At 42.1% G+C, this 25,736-nt stretch overlaps 2 protein-coding genes and 1 pseudogene across 7 annotated transcripts in view; 2 read left to right on the top strand and 1 right to left on the bottom strand.

The window, feature by feature from the left end:
* Positions 1-10,272, bottom strand: part of ENOPH1 (enolase-phosphatase 1) — a 39,179-nt gene extending 28,907 nt beyond the window's left edge. The window contains exon 1 of one of the 4 annotated variants that reach the window (XM_032400645.1): positions 9,944-10,272. In XM_032400645.1, coding sequence (XP_032256536.1) covers positions 9,944-9,998 — 55 coding nt within the window. In that variant the 5' untranslated portion in view covers positions 9,999-10,272. Of the gene's footprint in view, positions 1-9,914 lie in introns of all 4 variants that reach the window. The other 3 variants (XM_032400646.1, XM_032400647.1, XM_032400649.1) reach the window with 3 other exon arrangements.
* Positions 10,273-11,170: 898 nt separating this feature from the next.
* On the top strand, positions 11,171-17,773 carry HNRNPDL (heterogeneous nuclear ribonucleoprotein D like). 3 transcript variants are annotated; one of them, XR_004298878.1, is made up of 9 exons: positions 11,171-11,625; positions 12,424-12,592; positions 12,691-12,852; positions 13,332-13,463; positions 13,599-13,713; positions 14,251-14,421; positions 14,774-14,866; positions 15,238-15,342; positions 16,024-17,773. XR_004298878.1 is itself a non-coding variant. In XM_032400642.1 (8 exons), the coding sequence occupies exons 1-7, from the start codon at positions 11,183-11,185 to the stop codon at positions 14,842-14,844; spliced, it is 1,263 nt and encodes a 420-aa protein (XP_032256533.1). In that variant the 5' UTR covers positions 11,171-11,182; the 3' UTR covers positions 14,845-14,866; positions 16,024-17,773. The 3 variants fall into 3 exon arrangements, 2 of the variants coding, with proteins under 2 accessions (XP_032256533.1, XP_032256534.1); XM_032400642.1 differs by lacking the exon at positions 15,238-15,342; XM_032400643.1 differs by having other exon boundaries at positions 15,238-17,773.
* A 5,356-nt stretch (positions 17,774-23,129) lies between these two features.
* On the top strand, positions 23,130-23,772 carry LOC116630272 (annotated as a pseudogene).
* The last annotated feature ends 1,964 nt before the right edge of the window (positions 23,773-25,736 follow it).

Here is a 25,736-nt window from a genome sequence, read left to right as displayed (position 1 = left end):
TCTTTCAAGGGCAATTTCTGACATATTCAATTTTCACAGTATACACTGACTATAGAACCAAATCTCCAAATAAAGACTCAACTATAGTTACTGTGGCTCAAGGTTTCACTACTAAACCTATCACCAAGAGGTAGTATAAACTGAAATTTGGGAGCGCCTGGGTGGCACAGTCGGTTAAGTGCCTGGCTTCAGCTCAGGTCATGATCCCAGGGTCCTGGGACCGAGCCCCACACTGGGCTCCCTGCTCCACGGGAGGCCTGCTTCTCCCTCTCCCACTCCCCTGGTTGTGTTCCCTCTCTCGCTGTGTCTCTCTCTGTCAAATAAATAAATAAAATCTTTAAAAAATATATATATATAAACTGAAATTTCTTACCATATCCTTTTAAGGTACTTTAGGTTGATTAAAGTGCTCTCATATCAACTGGGTCATTTAACATATACAGAAGCCAAGCAAAGACAGAGAACAAGCACTGTGGTTTCCACTTTAGAGGTCAAATGTAATAATGTAAAAAGTAAGAGCTTTTGAGGCAGGCAATTTGGGTTCAAATTCCAGTCATACTGTTCAATTTTTAAGAATCTTAGTTTCCTATGAGTAAAACGTGGACAATGCACACATACCTCACAGTCTTTGAGAATGAGTCAAGTATACAAGTCGCATATATATATAGTACTCGATGCTTGTTTCCACAGGAAGTAGGGCTATATGTTCCACACACCTGATGTGACTTATAAGGTCCAAAGTAGAACAAACATCTCCCAATTCCCGCCTCCATACTCAGAGATTCAAGAAGGATATGATTTAGTATCTCTTTAAAGGTGTTTTTTAAAAAAGATTAATCCTTCACATAACTCTGCTAAAAATTTTTTGTTCAAGTAAATTTGTGAAATGTCACTCTCTTGAAGACTCATTAAGCATATGTGTGCATGTATGTGTATGATATAAAGGCTCTGAGAAGTTGTGCAATAAAGAAACCAGTTGAATATGTATAGCCTAACATCTCCCAAAAGTGCACTTAATAATGGAATCCTTTTTTGCAAAATTACTATAAATATCCACATAGACTTAACGTTCTTCTGAATATACTTGTGGAAACATCAGTTTTGAAAAACTAATCTGTAACAAATTAATAATAGCTTATTAGATTATAACAGATTAATAATTAATGTGAATAAAATAAAAATAGATTACAGGACAAAGCACAAGAAACTATCCTTTAAACAAAACCCCTGAAATGAACATTAGGTGTTATATGCAACTGATGAATCACTAAACTCTACCCTGAAACTAATAATACCCTAACTTGAATTTAAATTAAAAAAAATAAATTTTAAAAAATAAACAAAACCGAATCTTGAGGAGCAAGATGGCGGAGGAGTAGGAGACCTAAATTTCGTCTGGTCCCAGGAATTCAGCTAGATAGGGATCAAACCATTCTAAACACCTACAAACTCAACAGGAGATTGGAGAAAAGAATAGTAGCAACTCTCTGAACAGAAAAGCGACCACTTTCTGGAAGGTAGGACGTGCGGAGAAGTGAATCCAAGGTGATATTCGGGAGGATAGACGGCGGGGGAGGGGGCCTTTGTCAGCTGCTTCTGGCAAGTGATAGAGCCTCGGAGCACAAAATCGGAAAGTTTAGAAGTCCGCTCCGCTGAGGGACGTCGCTCCAGTGGCTAAGCGGGGGGTGGAACCATCATGGGACAATGTGGTCTCAGGACCCTCGGGGTCACAGAAAGACCCGGGGTGCCTGAGTGCAGCAGAGCTCCCAGGTATCAGAGTGGGGAAGCCGGCTGCAGAGACCAAGCGAGGCGCAGGCTCTCAGCTCGGGGTTGCCATAAACCGTGATCGGCGGCACAGTCCAGCCACTGCTCCTCCAGCAGGGACCCAACAAGCGGCAGATCCGGGGAGACTCCCTTTCCTCCCCCGGGAGGAGTGGCGCGGGAGTGCACCGCAGGGATCTGCTGGGTTTGGAGACTCCACACGGGGTCATGTGCTAGAGATAGAAACGCTTGGTCACAGGCTGGGTGAGCACGGAGTGTGGCTGGAGACCGGGGAGACGGGAGTGACTGACTGCTTTTCTCTGGGGGTGCACTGAGGAGCGGGACCCCGAGTTCTCGGCTCCTCCGGGGCGGAGACTGGGAGGCCGCCATTTTCACTCTCAGCCTCCAAAGCTGTACGGACAGCTTGCAGGGAACAAAAGCTCCCAAGAACAAACTCGAGCAGATTACTTAGCTCAGACCGGCAAAGACATCTGGGAACCACGGCAACAGGCTCCTCCCCCAGAAGATCAGCAAGAACCGCCAGCCGAGACCAAGTTTACGGATCAATGAGAACGGCAGAACTCCAGTGCTAGGGGAATACTGCACATGGAATTCATGGTTTTTTCCCCCTGATTCTTTAGTCTTTCAAAGTTAATTTTTTAAATTATCTTTATTTTTTCTTTTTCTATTTTTTTTTTGAATTTTTCTTTTTCCCGTTTTCAACCAATATCTTATCAATCCCTTTTTTAAAAATCTTTTTTATTTTTCATTTTTAGAGTCATATTCTAACCCTTCATAGTAGTTAACCCTTATTTTTGTATGTATATATAAGTTGTTCTCTCTTTAAAATTTTGGGATACAGTTGCTTCTAACAGACCAAAATATATCCTAAATCTCTAGTGTATGGCTTTGTTCTAGTCTCCTGCCTGATCACATTCTCTCCTTTTTTTTTTTTTTAATTTCTCTTCTTTCTTTTTTCAACCAACTTCTTATATTATCAATTCCTTTTATAAAATCTTTTATAATTTTCATCTTTACAGTCATATTTCATCCCTTCATCGTATTTACCCTTATTTTTGAACATATATAAGTTTTTCTTTCTTTAAAATTTTGGAAGGCAGTTTCTTCTAACAGACCAAAACAACCCCAAAATTTAATGTGTGGCACTGATCTATTCACCAGCCTGATCATATTTGATCTTTTTTTTTTTATCTTTTTCTTTTTTTTTCTTTTTTCTTTCTTTCCCTTTCTTTCCCCCTGGTTTCAGGTCTCTTCTGATTTGTTTAGTGTATATTTTTCTGGGGTTATTGTTACCCTGTTAGCATTTTGTTCTCTCATTCATCTATTTTCCTCTGGGCAAAATGACAATACAGAAAAAATCACCTCAAAAAAAAAGAACAAGAGGCAGTACCGACTGCCAGGGACCTAATCAATACGGACATTAGTAAGATGTCAGAACTAGAGTTTAGAATGACAATCATAAAGATACTAGCTGGGCTTGAAAAAAGCATGAAAGATACTAGAGAAACCCTTTATGGAGAAATAAAAGAACTAAAATCTAACCAAGTCGAAATCAAAAAAGCTATTAATGAGGTGCACTCAAAAATGGAGGCTCTAACTGCTAAGATAAATGAGGCAGAAGATAGAATTTGTGATATAGAAGACCAAATGATGGAGAATAAAGAAGCTGAGAAAAAGAGAGATAAACAACTACTGGATCACGAGGGCAGAATTTTGAGAGATAAGTGATACCATAAGACGAAACAATATTAGAATAATTGGGATCCCAGAAGAAGAAGAAAGAGAGAGAGGGGCAAAAGGTATATGGGAACAAATTATAGCAGAGAACTTCCCTAATTTGGGGAAGGAAACAGGCATCAAAATCCAGGAGGCACAGAGAACCCCCCTCAAAATCAATAAAAATAGGTCAACACCCCGACATCTAATAGTAAAACCCACGAGTCTCAGAGACAAAGAGAAAATCCTGAAAGCAGCTTGGGACAAGAGATCTGTAACCTACAATGGTAGAAACATTAGACTAGAAACAGACCTATCCACAGAGACCTGGCAGGCCAGAAAGGACTGGCATGATATAGTCAGAGCACTAAATGAGAAAAATATGCAGCCAAGAATACTATATCCAGCTAGGCTGTCACTGAAAATAGAAGGAGAGATAAAAAGCTTCCAGGACAAACGAAAACTAAAGGAATTTGCAAACACGAAACCAGCCCTACAAGAAATATTGAAAGGGGTCCTCTAAGCAAAGAGAGAGCCTAAAAGCAACACAGACCAGAAAGGAACAGAGACAATATACAATAACAGTCACCTTACAGGCAATACAATGGCACTAAATTCATATCTTTCAATAGTTATCCTGAATGTAAATGGGCTAAATGCCCCAATCAAAAGACACAGGGTATCAGACTGGATAAAAAAAAACAAGACCCATTGATATGCTGCCTGCAAGAGACTCATTTTAGACCCAAAGACACCCCCAGATTGAAAGTGAAGGGGTGGAAAACCATTTACCATGCTAATGGACACCAAAAAAAAAAAGCTGGGGTGGCAATCCTTATAGCAGACAAATTAGATTTTAAACCAAAGATTGTAATAAGAGATGAGGAAGGACACTATATCCTACTTAAAGGGTCTATCCAACAAGAAGATCTAACAATTGTAAATATCTATGCCCCTAACATGGGAGCAGCCAACTATATAAGCCAATTAATAACAAAATCAAAGAAACACATCGACAACAATACAATAATAGTAGGGGACTTTAACACCCCCCTCACTGAAATGGACAGATCATCTAAGCAAAAGATCAGCAAGGAAATAAAGACTTTAAATGACACACTGGACCAAATGGACTTCATAGATATATTCAGAACATTCCATCCCAAAGCAACAGAATACCCATTCTTCTCTAGTGCCCATGGAACATTCTCCAGAATAGATCACATCCTAGGTCACAAATCAGGTCTCAACCGGTACCAAAAGATTGGGATCATTCCCTGCCTATTTTCAGACCACAATGCTTTGAAACTAGAACTCAATCACAAGAGGAAAGTCGGAAAGAACTCAAATACATGGAGGCTAAAGAGCATCCTACTGAAGAATGAATGGGTCAACCAGGAAATTAAAGAATTAAAAAAATTCATGGAAACAAATGAAAATGAAAACACAACTGTTCAAAATCTTTGGGATGCAGCAAAGGCGGTCCTAAGAGGAAAGTATATAGCAATACAAGCCTTTCTCAAGATACAAGAAAGGTCTCAAATACACAACCTAACCCTACACCTAAAGGAGCTGGAGAACAAACAACAAATAAAGCCTAAACCCAGCAGGAGAAGAGAAATAATAAAGATCAAAGCAGAAATCAATGAAATAGAAACCAAAAGAACAGTAGAACAGATCAACAAAACTAGGAGCTGGTTCTTTGAAAGAATTAACAAGACTGATAAACCCCTGGCCAGACTTATCAAAAAGAAAAGAGAAATGACCCAAATAAATAAAATCATGAATGAAAGAGATCACAACCAACACCAAAGAAATACAAACTACTATAAGAATATATTATGAGCAACAATATGCCAGCAAATTAGATAATCTGGAAGAAATGGATGCATTCCTAGAGATGTATCAACCACCAAAACTGAACCAGGAAGCAAGAGAAAACCTGAACAGACCTATAACCACTAAGGAAATTGAAGCAGTAATCTAAAATCTCCCAATAAACAAGAGCCCAGGGCCAGATGGCTTCCCAGGGGAATTCTACCAAACATTTAAAGAAGAATTAATACCTATTCTTCTGAAACTGTTCCAAAAAATAGAAATGGAAGGAAAACTTCCAAACTCATTTTATGAGGCCACCATTACCTTGATTCCAAAATCAGACAAAGACCCCATCAAAAAGGAGAATTACAGACCAATATCCCTGATGAACATGGATGCAAAAATTCTCACCAAAATACTAGCCAACAGGATCCAACAGTACATTAAAAGGATTATTCACCACCACCAAGTGGGATTTATTCCTGGGCTGCAAGATTGGTTCAACATCCGCAAATCAATCAATGTGATACATTAATAAAAGAAAGAAGAACCATATGATCCTCTCAATAGATGCAGAAAAAGCATTTGACAAAGTACAGCATCCTTTCTTGATTAAAACTCTTCAGAGTGTAGTAGGATAGAGGGTACATACCTCAATATCATAAAAGCCATCTATGAAAAACCCACAGCTGATATCACTCTCAATGGGGAAAAACTGAGAGCTTTCCCCCTAAGGTCAGGAACATGGCAGGGTTGTCCACTATCATCACTGCTATTCAACATAGTACTAAAAGTCCTAGCCACAGCAATCAGACAACAAAAAGAAATGAAAGGCATCCAAATTGGCAAAGAAGAAGTCAAACTCTCACTGTTTGCAGATGATATGATACTTTATGTGGAAAACCCAAAAGACTCCACCCCAAAACTGCTAGAACTCATACAGGAATTCAGTAAAGTGGCAGGATATAAAATCAATGCACAGAAATGAGTGGCATTTCTATACACCAACAACAAGACAGAAGAACGAAAATTAAGGAGTCGATCCCATTTACAGTTGCACCAAAACCATAAGATACTTAGGAATAAATCTAACCAAAGAGGCAAAGAATCTGTACTCAGAAAACTGTAAAATACTCGTGAAAGAAATTGAGGAACACACAAAGAAATGGAAAAACGTTCCATGCTCATGAGCAATCTACACATTTAATGCAATCCCTATCAAAATACCATCAACTTTTTTCAAAGAAATGGAACAAATAATCCCAAAATTTGTATGGAACCAGAAAAGACCCTGAATAACAGGGGAATGTTGAAAAAGAAAAGCAAAGCTGGTGACATCACAATTCCGGACTTCAAGCTCTAATACAAAGCCATAATCATCAAGACAGTATGGGACTGGCACAACAACAGACACATAGATCAATGGAACAGAATAGAGAGCCCAGAAATGGACCCTCAACTCTATGGTCAACTAATCTTCAACAAAGCAGGAAAGAATGTCCATTGGAAAAAAGGCAGTCTCTTCAACAAATGGAAAATTTGGAAAATTGGACAGCCACATGCAGAAGAATGAAACGATCATTTTCTTACACCACCTACAAAAATAGACTCAAAATGGATGAAAGCCCTATATGTGAGACAGGAGTCCATCAAAATCCTAGAGGACAACACAGGCAGCAACCTCTTCGACCTGAGCCGCAGCAACTTCTTCCTAGAAACATCACCAAAGGCAAGGGAAGCAAGGGCAAAAATGAACTATTGGGACTTCATCAAGATAAAAAGCTTTTGCACAGCAAAGGAAACAGTCAACAAAACCAAAAGACAACTGACAGAATGGGAGAAGATATTTGCAAATGACTATCAGATAAAGGGCTAGTATCCAAAATCTATAAAGAACTTATCAAACTCAACACCCAAAGAACAAGACCTGAACAGACATTTTTCCAAAGAAGACATCCAAATGGCCAACAGACAAATGAAAAAGTGCTCAACATCACTTGGCATCAGGAAAATCCAAATCAAAACCTCAATGAGATACCACCTCACACCACTAAGAATGGCTAAAATTAACAAGTCAGGAAATGACAGATGTTGGCGGGGATGCGGAGAAAGGGGAACCCACCTACACTACTGGTGGGAATGCAAGCTGGTGCAGCCACTCTGGAAAACTTTACGGAGGTTCCTCAAAAAGTTGAAAATAGAGTTACCGTATGACCCAGGAATTGCACTACTGGGTATTTACCCCAAAGATACAAATGTAGGATCCGAAGGGGTACATGCACCCCAGTTTATAGCAGCAATGTCCACAATAGCCAAACTATGGAAAGAGCCAAGATGTCCATCAACAGATGAATGGATAAAGAAGATGTGGTATATATATACAATGGAACATTATGCAGCCATCAAAAAAAAATGAAATCTTGCCATTTGCAATGATGTGGATGGAACTAGAGGGTATTATGCTAAGCAAAATAAGTCAATCAGAGAAAGACATGTATCATATGATCTCACTAATATGAGGAATTCTTAATCTCAGGAAACAAACTGGGGGTTGCTGGAGTGGTGGGCGGTGGGAGGGATGCGGTGGCTGGGTGATAAGACACTGGGGAGGGTATGTGCTATGGTGAGCGATGTGAACTGTGTAGGACTGTTGAATCACAGACCTGTACCTCTGAAACAAATAATACATTACATGTTAAAAAAAAAAAAAAGATAGTAGGAAGGGAAAAATGAAGGCGGTGAAATTAGAGGGGGAGACGAACCAGGAGAGACTATGGACTCTGAGAAACAAACTGAGGGTTCTAGAGGGGAGGGGGTGGGGGGATGGGTGAGCCTGGTGATGGGTATTAAAGAGGGCACGTACTGAATGGAGCACTGGGTGTACACAAACAATGAATCATGGAACACTACATCAAAAACTAATGATGTAATGTATGGTGATTAACATAATTAAATTTGAAAAATGAATGAACAAAACCCCCCAAAATCATTTTTTGCAGGCTGCCTTGACTTTACCTATAGATCAGTGTCAAACTCAAAAAAAAAAATCTATTTAGGCTATGAAGACATTTTAACTCTCAGAAAGATGTCAGGATAAATCTACCATAACGAAGATTTCAAGAAGTGGCTCATGTCATCTGGCAAAAGAAAGGATTGGCTGGGGAGTGGAGAGGTGGGAGAGGGACCTATGTTTTGTTACAAAACTGATTTGCGTGAGGTATCCTAGTCCCTAATCAACTTTCCAAGAATGGTACATGATCTTATGCCGCATCACTACCTCTCCTGTCATTATCCCTGGTGGAGTTAATAAGCTGTGAACTGTAACCCACAAAGATGAGGAATCCTTTTCTCTCTGAAAACTCGAGAAAGCGGTTATTCTGTCAGTCATTAAGAAAAAATAAGTCAACTCCATTACCAGCATTTGGTCAATCCTGACTATTTCTGCAGAGGCCTCTGGTGTGATTAAAAACAGAAAAAAATGTCAAACTAGATTTTTTAAGAACTTGTGTTAAGATGGTATTGTGATTCTTTTAAAAAATTTGTAAGTGGTTGTTATATTGGAGTCCTAAAAGTGTACACTGATTTTACATTATAATCCACATCAAAAAAATCATTCTTCACAGGCAATTTTAAAAATAAAACTAAAAAAAATTTTAAACTCAGACTGCTCAATTTGTTGGAAGATGGGTTTTCCCTACATTGTAAACAATATCTATTATTGTATGCAAACCCTCCTAGTTAATGCTTTCATCTTAAACCTCTATAAGTCGAATAAAGCGTAGACTAGGCCCTTTTTAAATTTATATTAATATTTAATATTTACTGATAGATAGAATACAGGTATTTTTTTAAAAGCCCTGCTATAATGCAGAGCTATAAGTTTACGAATTAGGTGTAGACAATTGTTTGGTTAATAGTGACAGAGGCTAGGATAGAGGCTTTGGGTAAGAGGTTCAAGTTTCCATGGTTTTCAGAGGAAAATGAACGGAATCTAGACATGTTTGTTCTATAGCTTAATAAATCAGCACAGCGTTCCGCAGTGTCTAGCCCAATAACATGAGGAGTGCAGTTCGACACACTAATAGCAGGAGTGGGAGGGGGCGAAAAGTAACCACCACGGCCCAAGATACCAGGGCTAACTGAAAAGTCATCTTGACACTTCAGTCTACGTTTTGCGGGACTAGAAGCCTCCAGGACCACTCCATCGCGGCTGCCGCCTAGATGGGCCCAACCCAGAGCCGAACAGGCGCTCGCCTGCGGGGCGACGGGGCGCATACCTGGCCGGCGGGGTGCGCCCACGTCCCCTCTCCCCACCCGGGCGGATCTGCCCTCCTCCGCCCTTTTTCGCCACCATCTCCACCCCTTTCCTATCCATCTGCATTGAACCAAGGGCAGGGACTGGGGAGGACGAACAGAGTACGGTGAGGAAAAGCATTCCCGCAACCCGCCGCACTACTTCCTCCCACCCCACAGCGGGTGCAAAGCCACACCGCCTCTCCTACGCCTCATGTCTCTGGTACAAGGTATGCAACACTTAAAAAAATGTTTTTAATTGCTTTTAAGCACAAGTCACTTCCCCGCTCCCTTCCGCCCCTCACCTTCACGAAAGCAATCGGGGTTGTGGTACCTTCGATATCTAACAGGATCACAGTGACTTCGGCGGGCACGGAAAGCACGACCATTTCCCTACCGGATGCAACTACCGGAATCGGCCTACTGGAAGGAAGGGCGGAAGGCGGCGCACACTGCTCCCCCAGCACAGTCCTGGGTTTCCGACAGCCCCGCAAGAATCTCCCACCCGGCAGCCGCGTGCGGCCCGCAGCACGAGGAACAAGGCCACCTCCGCGCCCCTGAAGGTGGATAAGACGGCCGCACAGGCGCCCTGAACTACCTGGCTGCCTAGGGCCGGAGGCCGAGACCACGTGGGCAGGGAAAAGGGGCGGCCTTCGCGTAGTTCCGAGGGGGTGGGGGGAGGTAAAGGCGTCGACGCCGATTGGCCACCAGAGAGCCTCGAACCCGATCCGTCAAAATGGGCCTCGCGTGGGCGGGAACAAAGAAGCGAACGCGGGAGCCGGGTGCGCGGGCGCGCGCGCCCTCTCCGCAGACTGGTTGAGCGAGCGGGAGAGGCCCGGGGCACGTGCAGACGGGAGCCCCGCGAGTGGCGCGCCGGGGATGTGAGTGCCCCTTGCCCTCTACGGCACCTAGCCCCCTCCCCGCCCACTGCCTCCGCTTTTGCATATTTACAGTAACCTGATCGGGCTCGCGCCCCTCCTCCCGTCCTCAGCCAGCAAAAGAGGCCGTGCCGGGACTGGTTTGCCTGACTGCGTTGGCCCGGGCTCCGGCCGATCGGTTAGGGAGGCCCGCCGCGCCTCCTCGGCCCGCGCGCCTGCCGCGGTAGCGGAAGAGGCACCCGCGCCGCGCCGCTGTCCGGAGGGGCCGCCGCGCGCCCGCTTCCTGTTCGGCTGGTTCCAGCCAGCTCGAGGACAAAACACGCGTGCGCGCGGCAGACGGGCGGGCGGGCGCGCTCGCTGTCTCAGCCGCCGGCGCCGGGCGCAGTCCGCCTTTTCCCGGAGCACCCCGGCCACGGTGCTAATCGATAGCAGCAGCCGCCACCGCAGCAGTCCGCACTGGGGGACCGAGGGCTTTGGAAAAAGGCGGGGTTGACGGCTCTTTGCTAGGAGTGGGCTGGACCGGACTCCAGAGACAAAGGCTCTCAAGACAAGAGGGACTGTGGCCCTGCGACGGCGCTGCTCGGGATTTTTGACCCCAGGACTTTTCGCCCCTTCGTTTTTCTCTTCTGACGCTTCTCTCATCTTAAGCCCGCGTCCCCTCACCCACGACCTCGCTCCTCACCGGGAGGGCCGCGATGGAGGTCCCGCCCCGGCTTTCCCATGTGCCGCCGCCATTGTTCCCCTCCGCTCCCGCTACTTTAGCCTCCCGCAGCCTTTCCCATTGGCGGCCGCGGCCGCCGCGGCAGCTCGCCCCGCTCCTCCCTTCGCTCGCTCCCAGCTCCGCCCGGCAGGGGGCGCGCCGGGCCCAGCGCCACGTCACCGCCCAGCAGCCCTCCCGATTGGCGGGCGGGGCGGCTATAAAGGGAGGGCGCAGGCGGCGCCCGGATCTCTTCCGCCGCCATTTTAAATCCAGCTCCATACAACGCTCCGCCGCCGCTGCTGCCGCGACCCGGACTGCGCGCCAGCACCACACGGCCGACAACTCCGCCACCATGGAGGACATGAACGAGTACAGCAACATAGAGGAATTCGCAGAGGGATCCAAGATCAACGCGAGCAAGAATCAGCAGGATGACGGGTACCGCACGCTTCTCCTCTCTTCCCCCTCCCCCAGCGCGCCGCACGCGCCCTTCATCCCTCGGGAGCCGCGTGCTGCCCCGGTTCTTGCCCCGAGTCGATTCCCCGCGTGCCCGCTGGGCCGCACTAGCTTGGAGGGAAGAGGAAAGTAGGGACGGAGGGGGTGCCTCGAGAGGCCCGCGGAAGGTGGGGGAAGGGCGGAGGAGTTGGAGGAGGAGGGCGGCGGCGTCTATGTCCCGAGTGCGCAGGCGCCGCGTGGGGCCTGAGGGGGAGGGGCCGGCCTCGCTGCGCCACATGCTGCAGCTGCCGCCGCCTTTTTATTGTGTCTGTGTTAGGGCCCCCCGCACAGTTTTACTGGGGAGAGTTTAGGGAATTCTTAGTTTGGGAATCAGTGTGTGACTGGTACCCGGATCCCCAGAACGCGTTATGAGTTCTTTAGGTGGAACATAGCCTTGACAGCTGTGGAAGGGGGTGGACCTAAATTGTGAGGGATCGGGTTAGGAAGTTGGATTTTTAATACTAAATCAATGTAGAACTAACTTGGTTGGCCTCGCTTAAATTTCGTATTATGCAGTATGGTGAGCAAAATGTCCACTGTTTCGAATAAGTGACCTCGATGGAATTTGGGGGGTTTTGTGGTCTTTTGTTTATATGTGATGTGTACACACGGATTGAATTACTTGCATATACGGTTAAACGCCCCCCCCCCCCAGTTATTTCGTAGTTAAACATAATTCCAGAACTGAAGTAATCCTTGAGGTGCTGCTAATCTTTTTTTAAAAAATAACTTTATTTCTAGTAAAATGTTTATTGGAGGCTTGAGCTGGGATACAAGCAAGAAAGATCTGACTGAATATTTGTCTCGATTTGGGGAAGTTGTAGACTGTACAATTAAAACAGATCCAGTAACTGGAAGATCAAGAGGATTTGGATTTGTGCTTTTCAAAGATGCTGCTAGTGTTGATAAGGTAGGAGCAGGTACTTGCATTGTGCTGCTTCTGTGTGCTTTTTTTGCAAATTGGGGGTTTGATTGTATGTTGTCAAATTAAATACATATGTCTTTTAGGTTTTGGAACTGAAAGAACACAAATTGGATGGCAAATTGATAGACCCCAAAAGGGCCAAAGCTTTAAAAGGGAAAGAACCTCCCAAAAAGGTCTTTGTGGGTGGATTGAGCCCAGATACTTCTGAAGAACAAATTAAAGAATATTTTGGAGCCTTTGGAGAGGTGCGCTGTGTGATTACGTTTATATGTGTTTCATACTTGGTGTGTTTATGTAATGTTAATCCCCAGCTTTTTACAGAACAAATTGATTTGTCAGGTGAGGAAGAGGTTAAATTAACTGCTCAGGTCCCTTCTAGTCACTGTACCTTAATTGCTGTTTTTTCTGTCCTGTGATGGAAATAAACATCTTAATTTATTTTGGCCAAAACACAGGTGCTTTGGGGTGGTCAGTGTTTGGACTTGACCAGTGGCATCTGTTAGGTACAAAATAATACTAAGTTTTGTTCTCTGCTTCACAGATGAACCTTTGTGGTGCGATGTTGATAATATAATACGAGTTTTTATACAGAAGCAATCTGACTACAGTAATGTGCAGCATGTTATATTGACGCTTGAAGGGGACCAGGGACCTTTGGTGTTGTAATACCTTCTGGTAGTTTTTATCATTGCTGGATGATCTCGAGTGTGCTTCTTGGTTTCAGATTGAAAATATTGAACTTCCCATGGATACAAAAACAAATGAAAGAAGAGGATTTTGTTTTATCACATACACAGACGAAGAGCCAGTAAAGAAATTATTAGAAAGCAGATATCATCAAATTGGTTCTGGGAAGGTAAAGCCATTTTGCTCTTATTAAATGAAAATTTGAAGGTGGTTTGTTTTCTTCAGATGAGATTTCTCAGTTTGTTTTGAGAAGAATAAAATGGCTTGACGTTACAGTAAAAAAGGTGTTTTAATGTGTTTATAGTGTGAAATCAAAGTTGCACAACCCAAAGAGGTATACAGGCAGCAACAGCAACAACAAAAAGGAGGAAGAGGTGCTGCAGCTGGTGGACGAGGTGGTACTAGGGGTCGTGGTCGAGGTGAGGCTTCATTCTTTGGAACTTAATCCTTTGAAAATGACTCCTTGGTTTAAGCTATAAACTGCTAAATAGGAATAAGCCCATGAGAAAGTAAAGCCAGGTTTTCAACATAAAAAATGCTCAAGTTAGTGGATGGGTTTTTGTTAGTTTACTGGTTTCACCTCTTTGAAGAATGGTCCCTCTGACAGTGTCCTTTTTTAATGGGAAAATAATGCCAATTTAACGTAGTTATGATTACATGAAAACACCATGGCATACTGGGTTTTTGGGGGCAGGAGTTCTTGTTTTAAAACTAAACAGCCTAATTGTCTTCACCTTTGTTCTGATTTTTCCATTAAATTTAGGAAGCTTGATAATTGGCAAAATTGGACTTTCTGCCCCTTTTTATGACAACTGGAAAAATAACTTTCTCAGATGACTATATAGATGTTTATTCCACCTGTTTAAGATTTTCAGAGTGAGGGACAGAACACAACATTTTGTGTTAGGATTGGGGATCAGAAGTTGTTATCTAACAATCATTGTGCATTGTTTCAGGTCAGGGCCAAAACTGGAACCAAGGATTTAATAACTATTATGATCAAGGATATGGAAATTACAATAGTGCCTATGGTGGTGATCAAAACTATAGTGGCTATGGCGGCTATGATTATACTGGGTATAACTATGGGAACTATGGATATGGACAGGGATATGCAGACTACAGTGGTAAGAATATTTAACTTAATTTCATAAACCAATGGTATTAAAATTCCATGTTAAAAGTACAATCCCATTCTGAAATTGTTTGTGTGTGGGTTTTCGTTCTTGAAGTGTTGGAGTTAAGCTTTTAGGCATTTGATAGTTACCGGGTGATTATACTAATGTAAAAACTTCGGTGGTTAGAAATGTTCTAGAATATGTGATACATGACTAGTTTATAATGCCTATTTAAGATATCTGATAATTTTAACATTTGGCATGCAGAGTTGTACATGTTTAATAGCTTTATAAAGTACTTATAATGAAACCATTTTGTAGAAAACTATCTTAATATAATTTCCGTGTGTTTCCAAACTAGGCCAACAGAGCACTTATGGCAAGGCGTCTCGAGGGGGTGGCAATCACCAAAACAATTACCAGCCATACTAAAGGAGGACGTTGGAGAAAACAGGTGTGTGTATGAGTACAAGAAACCAGTGGAAATGTCTAATTTAATTTAAAGATCAATAGACAAATGAAAAATAAGTAAAAACAATATTATGTAGTCTGTTTTTACTAAATTGTTAACTTTTTAATTGCTTTATGAGCCTGTTTTGCCTAAAGTGTCTATAGATCTTTAACTTTAAAGTCTTATCTCACTTTCTTTAGTACTACAGAAAAACTTAAGAGTTTTTCTGTTTGCTTTGTGTACCAGGTGGTCTAGAGGAATAATTAAACTTTTTTAGAACTATTAACAGGTAAAGTACTGAAATGGGTACAACTTAAGGAAAACAAGAATGTTGTCTTCTAACTCTGACATTATACCTTGTTTGTACCCGCCAGCGGGAACTTCATTGCAGGCCGTGTGTCACCCTGACCACGTCTATCTCTGGGGGTCGCACGTTGCGGGCAGAGCGCAAGGCATACACCAGAAAACGCTGTCCTGTGGTATGGTCTCTTCCAACTTCATGTACCAGCGTAAAGATTAAAGTGGAAAACTTCAGACTTTGGCTTCTTTTTTAATCTTTTTGAAGATTAAGTGTCTAAACTTAACTTAAATGGTTTTTTACAGGAGTTAAAGTACATAAATGCCTTTTTACAGCTTAATCATTTTGGTCTTCTGTTTAGTGTTGTATTTCAATTGTGGAGCCTCATTTTAAGTGTTCATTCTTTAAGATTTAATGCTTGCTTTTTCTTTTTATAGCTAATAGTGAAATCTACAAACCAAAACAAGAACTTTAAAATCTGGGATATAAATTAAAGATCATATGCACACAGAAATTTGTTGTCTTACAATATAATAAGCCTATTAGAAATTCATTTTTGTAAGAGCGTTTTTTTGGCTTACTAGAGATACTTCTAGTAGACCTTAATCTAGCACAGTTCAACCTGTGAATATGGGAAGATTGCATTCCCCAATTCCTTAACGAAATTTAAATTTAGTATCATTTGGGAACTCCAGGGTGAATTTATTAATGACCCAAATTACATTTTGCCATTGAACATGCATGTGATCTTTAATTATTGAAGAAAAGAATAAATTGAGGACTTAAAACAATTCATGAAAATGGACCTTTGAAAGCTTTCAGAGTTGCACAGATCTAATTGCTATTTTGTTTTTGTTTTTAGGAGGAGATTGCTAAAGTTAACCCATCTTGCAGGACGACATTGAAGATTGGTCTTCTGTTGATCTAAGATGATTATTTTGTAAAAGACTTTCTAGTGTACAAGACACAACTGTGTCCAACTGTATATAGCCGCCAATTAGTTTTCTTTGTTTTTACTTTGTCTTTTGCTATCTGTGTTATGACTCGATGTGGATTTGTGTTTATACAAATTTTATTTGTATGATTCCATGTTAAACCTCAAATAAATGCTTCCTTATGTGATTGTTTTTCTGCGTCAGGTACTAAATAGCTCTGTAAAAGTGTAATTTAAAATAAGCAATAATTAAGGCACAGTTTATTTTGTAGGGAGTATTGGTCCATAGGGAGAAACTGTGGTCCTTTATGAATAGCCAGCTACAGTGTCCCCCTGTTCCCCATTTTTGTTAGATGTATACTATCTAAGGCTTCGTTTCCCTGCTAAATGGCGTTTCTATCACACCTTTAACGTTTCTTTTCTGTATATCTGGAGACCTTGTCCTAGGGTTGTCATTAGTGGAAGCTTTCTAGCAGACCATGAGTCTTCTGGACTATGTCTTGGAAAAGTGCACCTTTCTGGCACAAAGCATGTTGGTAGCTCCTTTCACGAATAGAAAAGATTGTGCTTTGTTCCTGTCTCTGGGAAGCCATTTATTAAAGATACGCTAAATCAGAATCCGTGGTCTGCTAGAAAGAGCTTTGGCTAATCATAATACCATGACTTTGTTTTCTTGATTAAAATGTCCAGATATACCCAGGGAAAAGGCCCTGTTAAACTGTGTATAGGAGCTACAATTTAAAACAGTTAAATTTTAACAAGCATTTTGGCAGATAGGTATGAGGTTAAAATTTGAGCAAAAGTTAGATTGAGGTATTTGAAGTAGTGGCTGAGGGAATTAGTTGTATTGTTGGTATTGTCACAGCAAGCACCAAACTGAACAAAATGTTTTCTATTGGGGCATTTTTAGGAAGCTATATTGGGTGTTAACTGTTAATGTGATGTGAGTTCTTAGAAAAAGTCATGGTAGTAGATTTCATCATTTTTAATGCATTAGTGCATGAGCTGGGTAGTTAAGCATACCCAGATTCGGACATAGGAAGGAGTAGTAGGGAAAAGTATACTTTAAATTTTATGTATGTCAGTGCAAATCTAAGTGACTAAGTCATTAAAACATCTTCCTGGTGCATCAGAAAGCAGTTTTAGCCCTAGATTTGGGAGAATTTCCTGGGTAAACTCAAGTTTAGAATTTTACATGCAGTGTAATTGGATTCAAGGTTTTTAAGTTTTGTGTTCTGTGGTTCCACATTAGCCTCTAGGATTGGCATACGTGTTCACATGCAGAGTAGTTGACTTCACCTTCAACCAAATGTAAATTTTTTTATGCTGTTGAACCTGCCTTTTGTTTATTTGGTGCCTGCAACTTTCTTTGTTGAATGATGTTTGTACTTGCTGGCTATCAAGTTACAATGCACTTGGCCTCCTTTTGCTCCCGTTTTGCTATTTGACCTTAAACCTAGGCCAAGTACCAATGTTGGTTATTGCAAGGGACTGTTTATTATTTCAACATGCAACCTTAGGGAACAAGGGAGATTTTCATTTTAAGTTGTTGTCAAAATCTGTAGGCGCAGTGTCTTCTAAGGCAGTGAATCCTGTTCAAATTTATGATTAGGTGAGAAGTTGACATTGAGATTGTCCTTTCCCTGATCAAAAATGAATAAAGGCTTTTTAAACAAAATCCAAACTTTTCAATCAAGTCTTGATATATATGACTTTGAAGAAATACACTACATCTAGAGATTATTGTCTGAGATTTACGAAGAACTGAAAGTAATGCATTTTTTTTTCCCCAAAGGGCTTTGGACTCTAAATTCAGATTTTAGGCTCTATGAGTGCCAACTGATGTAAATTTTAAATATAGCAAGGCTAAGCTGTAGGACTCATTTGGATGAACGATAGTTACCAAGGTGTCATCCTGAAGTATTCATTTAGAACTAAGTAATTTGACAAATTAATTGGAGGCGTGAGGGTGGAGATTCTGAGGTCCTGTGTATCTGATGAGCCTGTGTATCTTGTTAAATGTGCTTCCTGAATGGTTTTGACTGAGTTCTGTGTGGTGTTACTCATAATAGAAACTTTTATTCTGCAGTCTCATAGTTATGTTTGTAAGATTAAGATGTCTGTTGGGATACTAACGTGGATAAGCAGAGCTTTTATTCCATTCCCTGATGGTGACGGACTGGATTTTTGCTAATTGTAAATTTTAATACTTAATTTTTAATATCTGAAAATTTAATTACTACCCATTACCAAGATTTTTTGCTAGGATGTCAACCACAGGATGCTAAGTTTCACTGATTAAAAGTGATTCAAGGACACTGCAGGTGTACTGCAATTTTTTTGTTAACCTTTTCTATGAAGTCATTTGAAAATACTGTCATAAAAATATGGGTTGTTTTAGGGTTAGTTGGGGTTTTGTATTTTTGTCTCGAAATAGTTTAATTGGATGTGGAATTTCAACGAATTTTGGTTGAATGGCAAAAAATAAAATTCACCTTTGACTTCTCAACCACTGCTTTTTATAAACTAGGGTAGAGCATAGTGCATTCCTGGGGTTACAGGGTGATGTACATTCTGAAGACTTGATTTATGTTTAAGTGGCAGCTTAATCTGGTTTTATTCTTTCAGTACTTAATTTAAGAGGTGTACCCCTTGGGCACCTGGTTGGCTTAGTGGAGCATGTGCCTTGATCTTGGAGTTTTAAGTTTGAGCCCAATGTTGGGTATAGAGATTACTTTTGGACAATCTTCAAAAAAAAAAAAAAAAAGATGTACCTCCATTTGGGGGGAGGTATATCTCCATCTCAGAGGGTGTTGGGACTGACTTGTAGTTTGAAAAAGGGTATTCAGTGTACTCCCGATTTGTTACTTTAAATGTAGAAATTTCAAATAACAATGTTTTAAGGTTTGGGTTTGTCAAAAGGCCAACACAAATGAGAAGTATGTGAGAAACACTGTCTTGCAGACAAGTTTCCTTATGCTACTGTAGTGGTTATCTTGAGAATCTAACCAAAAATGAATTCTGACCGAAAAAAAAAAAAAGATGCATGTCTATACATAAATATTTTAAATGTAGTTTCAGAGAAATTACATCTTTGAAAGCCATCTAGTTTAAAAGGCTCTTGAGGTGGTTGGCTTTTATGGTAACTGACTAAAATTTACTGAATTTGCTATCCTTCATGAAGTTGCAGGTAGAGGTTTCTTCAGATGTCCTCTACTTGGGTGTTTGTGTGTTGGCTGGTCAACACTCAACAGAGAGTGATTGCTTTAGAAGACAGGAGTGACCAACCCCACAAAAGGCCCTAGGGCAAAAATATGATTAATCCCCTTTTCCAATTGGAGAAATTAGCTAATTGGAAATACCAACTCACAGCATTTTGGAATCTTCAATTTCTGGCACCTTAAGCATCTCTTGAGTCTTAGATTTTGAACAGAAGCTTTTGTCACTTCCAGGAAGATTGGTCAGCAGTCTTTAATACAATTAATTTGTAAGTGCTGAGATCTTTGTTGGAAAGTAAGATTTTTGTTACAATTGACTCTTTTTCCTCTAATGAAACTGGAGTCTTGATAGTCTGCAGCAAACCGTTCTCATGAGAGATCTGTCCTATGGGATTATTTAATTGTCTTAAACCATGAGACAGTTGGAACGGGACGTAAGTTTTCCATAGATGTTGCAAGTAGAGGGATGAAAGAACAGTGATAGTGGGGGCTAAATGGCATTTTAGGGTAGTTCCAACATTTTTCATTACCAGGACACCCTTTAAATACATTGTTTCACAGACTCGTGGCGGGGGGGGGGGGGTTGGTTTTTTTTTTTTTTTTTTCTTACTGATTTTTTTTTTTTTTTGAGAGCAGGGGAAGGGCAGAGGGAGAGAGAGAGAATTTCAAGCAAGCTCCACGCCCTGCCCCAGAGCCTGATGGGCTCGATCTCACAACTCTGAGATCATGACCTGAGCCAAAATCAAGAGTCGGATGCCTAAGTGACTGAGCCACCCAGGTGCCCCTGGACTGTGTTTTGAATGGTTATATACTTACCAAATATATTGCTCATTATGTGATGACGTTTCTATTAAAAAGGTACATAGGGCATATGGCTGGCTCAGTCGGTAGAACATGCAACTCTTGATCTTAGGATTCTAAGTTCGAGCCCCACGTTGGGTGTAGAGATTACTTAAAAAAAAAAAAAGCATATAGCTGTCAGAATTCTCCACAGTGATAATTGGCATCATACCATCAACTACAATACCAGCTAAAAGCAAAGAAACAATACTTTCATTAGCTTGTGCAGATTTTTAAAAATACATGATTTCTATCAGACTTCTAAAATACTGAAAATAAGTCTTAAGAATTTTCATTACTGCTTTCTAGGACTTGAGCACTACACTGACCACATCATTGGGAATAAGGAAAAAGAAAATGCATTTTTGAGTATGTATTTCATATTCTGGGGAAAGTGATTTTAAAGTACCTGCAGTATGAATACAATTGAAATTCCTTTTTTAATTTTTTTAAGATTTTATTTGACAGAGCGAGAGAGCACAAGCAGGGAGAGTGGCAGAGGGAGAGGGAGAAGCAGGCTCCCCCACTGAGCAGGGAGCCCGATGCAGTTCAATTTGGGGCTCAATCCCAGGCCCCTGAACTGAAGGCAGATGCTTGATTGACTGAGCCCCCAGGTGCCCCAATTTAAATTTATTTAAATCCTGCTTTTGAATGACTTAATCAGAAACAGACCTCCAAATTATACCTTTGATGTCATTTGAAATATATACTTCTATGTTTTTCATATATGTATTCTTTAGTTACATTCCATGTAAACTAGGATTTAGAGCCTGTCAAAACTAAGAAAAACTTCACCCTGGCCTAGGTCTTCCCTTATTCTTTTAATTAAAGTTATTTTAATTGCTATTATCTTGATGTTTTAGAACACTAAGATACATCAGAAGGATTTTTATTTTTCTTCTATTCCCCATCCAACACAGTGACAAATTCGGGGACATCATCTCACTTCCCGTTCTCTGCTGACAGTGGGATTCTTTATTTATTTTATTATCTTGACCCCCCAAGAGAGGAGGGTCTTGGTGTTAGTGGCAGGTGCAGAGATTTGCCACTGACCCATAGCCAAGAGCCACAGTACTACAGGCGAGTGTTGTTTAATCTGAATCTTTTTAAATTCTCCTGGGTATAAATATTTGCCCCTTGATGAAATCATCCTCTTACTTATTAAGGCCACCAGGGGGCAAATTTCACTCCCTGCCTTTAACAGAAACAGGCAGACACTCAGCCAGGAAATACACAGGCATTAATTACTGTTCTCTTGGCAATTCTGGAAAAGGTATGCAAATTTTTAGTATAACTTGGTTAAGAACAATGGTCAGAGTTTATTAACTCCAGTTGTTGCCATGAGAAAAGAAAATGCCTTACATGAAGATGTCAGTTCTTAAATTATTCCATAAAATGCTCCTAAGATCATATTGTTTTTTAATTTAGCAGTACATATTCATATTTCCATGCATTAGCACGTTCCTCACAATAGGGTAAGAATATGTACTCAGGTATACACCTATATTAGATAAAATTTTCATTAGACATTTTTTCAAAAAGTATTTAATACTTGATTCTGTTTTCACCAACTATGGCCTAAGTAATTCAAATTAATCCTGAACACAAGTAGGATGAAATATATTTTTAAGTCTTCTTAAAAGAACTAAAGAGCTAAAAATATAATGAAAAGCTCACCTGGCTAAAATTTAGAGAAGGTCAAAACCTAGAGAGTAAGCCTGGCATTCAAAGTTGGGTTTGATGGCCTTACCAGACAAAGGGCACAGAAGTCAAAAGCCTAGGCCACCCCCAGGTGGAGACTCTGATACCCCAATCACCCCCATTAAACTAAGGGCTTCCAAAAGACCTGAGAACCCAGTTTCCTCACCTGGGTAGTTAAGGGAACCTTAATCTCAGAATTTAGATTAAGATAGTTCTAGTCATGTAAGGGGCCTCAGGCGCCTGGAAAAAGCAAATGAAAATCATTTCTTCACCCTAGATTTCTGATGGTTTCCACGAATGTTTTTTCAAACATAATGACCGATACATAATAAATTAAAATCCACCATGAGTGAGAACACAATGAACAAACCCAGAAGATAACAGGTCTCCTTGCTTACTACATTGAAATAAAATATAAGCTTGAAAATACCTCAGGGAAGAGGAAACTATTAAAGCAACACAGTAGAACTGATAAAGAATCAAACAGAACTGATACAAATAAAACAATAAATGAAATTAAAAACTAAGGATGGATGGGGGGCGCCTGGGTGGCTCAGTCGTTAAGCGTCTGCCTTCGGCTCAGGTCATGGTCCCAGGGTCCTGGGATCGAGCCCCGCATCGGGCTCTCTGCTCCGCGGGAAGCCTGCTTCTCCCTCTCCCACTCCCCCTGCTTGTTTCCTCTCTCGCTCTGTCTCTCTCTCTGTCAAATAAATAAAATCTTTAAAAAAAAAAAAAAACTAAGGATGGATGGGTCTAAAAAGAGTAGATGCAAGTTAAGAATTAGTAAACTGAAGGAGAGATGAACAGAAGCTACCCAAAATGTAGCATGGAAAGACAAAAACATGAAAATTGCCATGGAGAACCAATGACATAAAGGTTATAGTAAGAGGCATAACATGTTTAATTGGGGTTTTAGAAGAAGAGACAGAGGCTCCCACAGGAGCCCACTGAGAAGGTGAGCACGGGGCAGGGATGGCAGAGGAGCCTTAGACTCTTCCTGTGGGGTGGGGGCACCCCCCAAAAAAGTAAAAGACAGAATGAGACCGTATATGAAGAGAAAATGGCTGAAATTTTTCCAGAAGTGATGAAATACAATCTACAGATTGAATATACCAACAAATTGCAAGTAGGAAAAATATAGAGAAATCTATGCAGAGATGCATCTTGGTGAAACTAAAATGTTTAACAACAAAGAGGAAAAACTTTCTCGACAGAACCTTGCATTCGGGGGCTTCACTTACTGTGGGCAGCTGGAGAATACTGTGATTCAACTGTTTGAACCTGCCACCCTACTGGCTCAATACTGTGGGTGTGACTTGTGTGTCCCAGATGCCTGTGGCTAAGGGCATGAGTGTCCCGCAGACCGTGGAGCTCCTCACTGGAAACTGGAGATGCTTGAGGCGGCGAAGCAAGGAACATTTTGTGTGGATTGTGAGACCTACCGCACAGCTGCCTCTACTCTTGGCAGCCAAGGTCAGGCTGGGAAGCTGATGTACGTGATGCACAACTCAGAGTACCCTTTGAGAATGGCCCTTGCCTATTTCCGACAACACCTTCGATGAGCTCATGGTGAAGCTCAAGGGCTTCTTCCAGAGTGCCAAGGCCAGCAAGATTGAGACCCGGAGTAGCTGTTACCAGCACTGTGACTTCCTAGTGAAGGTGGACACAGTCCACCCATCTAGGGGCCCAGTGCCCGAGGCATCTCCATGGCTAGAGTATGGCCCCTGCATGGTAGCCAGCGGCAGCTGGAGCTTGCTGCTCAAGTTCCCACAGAGTTTTCTAGGCAGACACGCACCAGGGAACAGAGTCTGGGAACAGCAATGCCATGTACGGCCCAGCAAAGACCATGGTCCAGCACATGGAACTCTTCAGTAAGATCCGCAAGCAGCAGCAGGTGCTAGTGGCTGGGATTTGTTAGTGACTGGCAGCTGCCCGGCTGAGCTCTGTCACCAGGGGGGCCACGCAGGAGGAGAGGTGCTGCACCCTGAGACCCCTGGACCCCACAAACCCAGGGCAGACATGGAGGCTTCTCTCCCTCTTCCCAGCTGTGACTTTTGTTCTGGGGATCTGGACTCCCCTCCCCTGACCCTCACACACAGCCCCCCAGCAGCGGCATCACCCTATGCCTTACTGGACTTGGCCTGTTCTCAAGAATGGTAATTATGAAGAGTGGAGAAGTGTGGAGGGGAAAAGGTAGGACAGGGCTGTGCCTGCCTAGGGTTGGTGGGAACAGCAGTCTGTATCTCCAGCTATTGAGGATTTGGCCTAAGTCCGCCGTGGACAGGCTGGGCTGGGCTGTACTAAAGGCCTCTTCCTCTACTCCAGGGATGCAGCTAGGCTTCTCCTGGAGAAGGAGTAAGAGGCATCCCTTGGTGTGATGGCTATCATTTCCTGACCTGTTTGCTGAAGTGAACTGTGAGTTGACTTTTCTAGGGTGTTGCCGGAGTCCTTTGGAGTCTCCCTCTGGCATCTTTCCATTCTGTTGTGAATGAGGTTAAGCCACAGGCTAAGCCGCTATAACAAAGAGAACCTAAAGTACAGTGGCTCTTAGTAAAATCTGCCCCAGACCATCTGATTACACCTGTACTATTAGAAGAGAGAAGAATAAACAAGGTCACTGAGACCTCGGTTTCCTTCTATCTTGTTGTTCAGCCAACCTTGGGGTGTTGACCTTGCCCAGAAGGTCAGCTCCGTGTCTACAATACACTGGGGAAAGAGAACAAAGCAGTTTCTTTTTAAAGGATATGACCTGGATTCACTCAAATCGGTGTGGCCACACTTTGCTGAAAGGGACGCTGGGACATAGAGCCTCTTATTTGGGTGACCATGTGTCCATTTAAAACTCAGGGGCTTCTAGAACTAAAAGATGAAGGAGAAAATGGATGTGGGGGCCCAGTCAGGAGCCTCTGCTACATGGAGCTCAATGGATGAGCCCAGGAGTGCCCTTGGTTGTTATTTTGCAGAGTACCCTTGTAACGAAGCCATTTGTTTGTGAATTGCATTGTAATAGGGCAGGTGCCAAAGCCACTTGTGAGTTTCGCTGGCTTAGTCACACTGGGCAGTCAATTTTGCACCCCTTGCCTAAGGGTTCACAGCTTCCTGAGCTCTTGGTCCTCCTCTCATTTGAGCCTCCAAGCTGCTCATTTGACTTAACATTGCCTGCCCACCCAACTCCTGCTGCAGAAATGTTCAGTAGGGCTAACATTGGTGTATGCAGTCAGGGATGGTCTTAGGAAACATGTTAATATACATACTACAAAAGATACAAAAATAGGGATCCGAAAGGGTACGTGCACCCCGATGTTTATAGCAGCAATGTCCACAATAGCCAAACTGTGGAAAGAGCCAAGATGTCCATCAACAGATGAATGGATAAAGAAGATGTGGTATATATACACAATGGAATATTATGCAGCCTTCAAAAGGAATGAGCTCTTGCCATTTGCAACGACGTGGATGGAACTGGAGGGTATTATGCTGAGCGAAATAAGTCAAACAGAGAAAGACATGTATCATATGACCTCACTGATATGAGGAATTCTTAATCTCAGGAAACAAACTGAGGGTTGCTGGAGTGGGGGGTGGGGTGGGAGGGACGGGGTGACTGGGTGATGGACACTGGGGAGGGTATGTGCTCTGGTAAGCGCTGTGAATTGTGCAAGACTGTTGAATCTCAGATCTGTACCTCTGAAACAAATAATGCAATATATGTTAAGAAAGAAAAAAAAAAGAAGAAGAATGTAGCAGGAGGGGAAGAATGAAGGGGGGGAAATCGGAGGGGTAGACGAACCATGAGAGATGATGGACTCTGAAAAACAAACTGAGGGTTCTAGAGGGGAGGGGGGTGGGAGGATGGGTTAGCCTGGTGATAGGTATTGAGGA

This window comes from Phoca vitulina, unplaced genomic scaffold (genome assembly GCF_004348235.1).
Source record: "Phoca vitulina isolate PV1807 unplaced genomic scaffold, GSC_HSeal_1.0 scaffold3, whole genome shotgun sequence".
Taxonomy (NCBI): Eukaryota; Metazoa; Chordata; class Mammalia; order Carnivora; family Phocidae; genus Phoca; species Phoca vitulina.
Note: the sequence above shows the minus strand (reverse complement) of the source record. Positions and strands in the feature narration are given on the sequence as shown.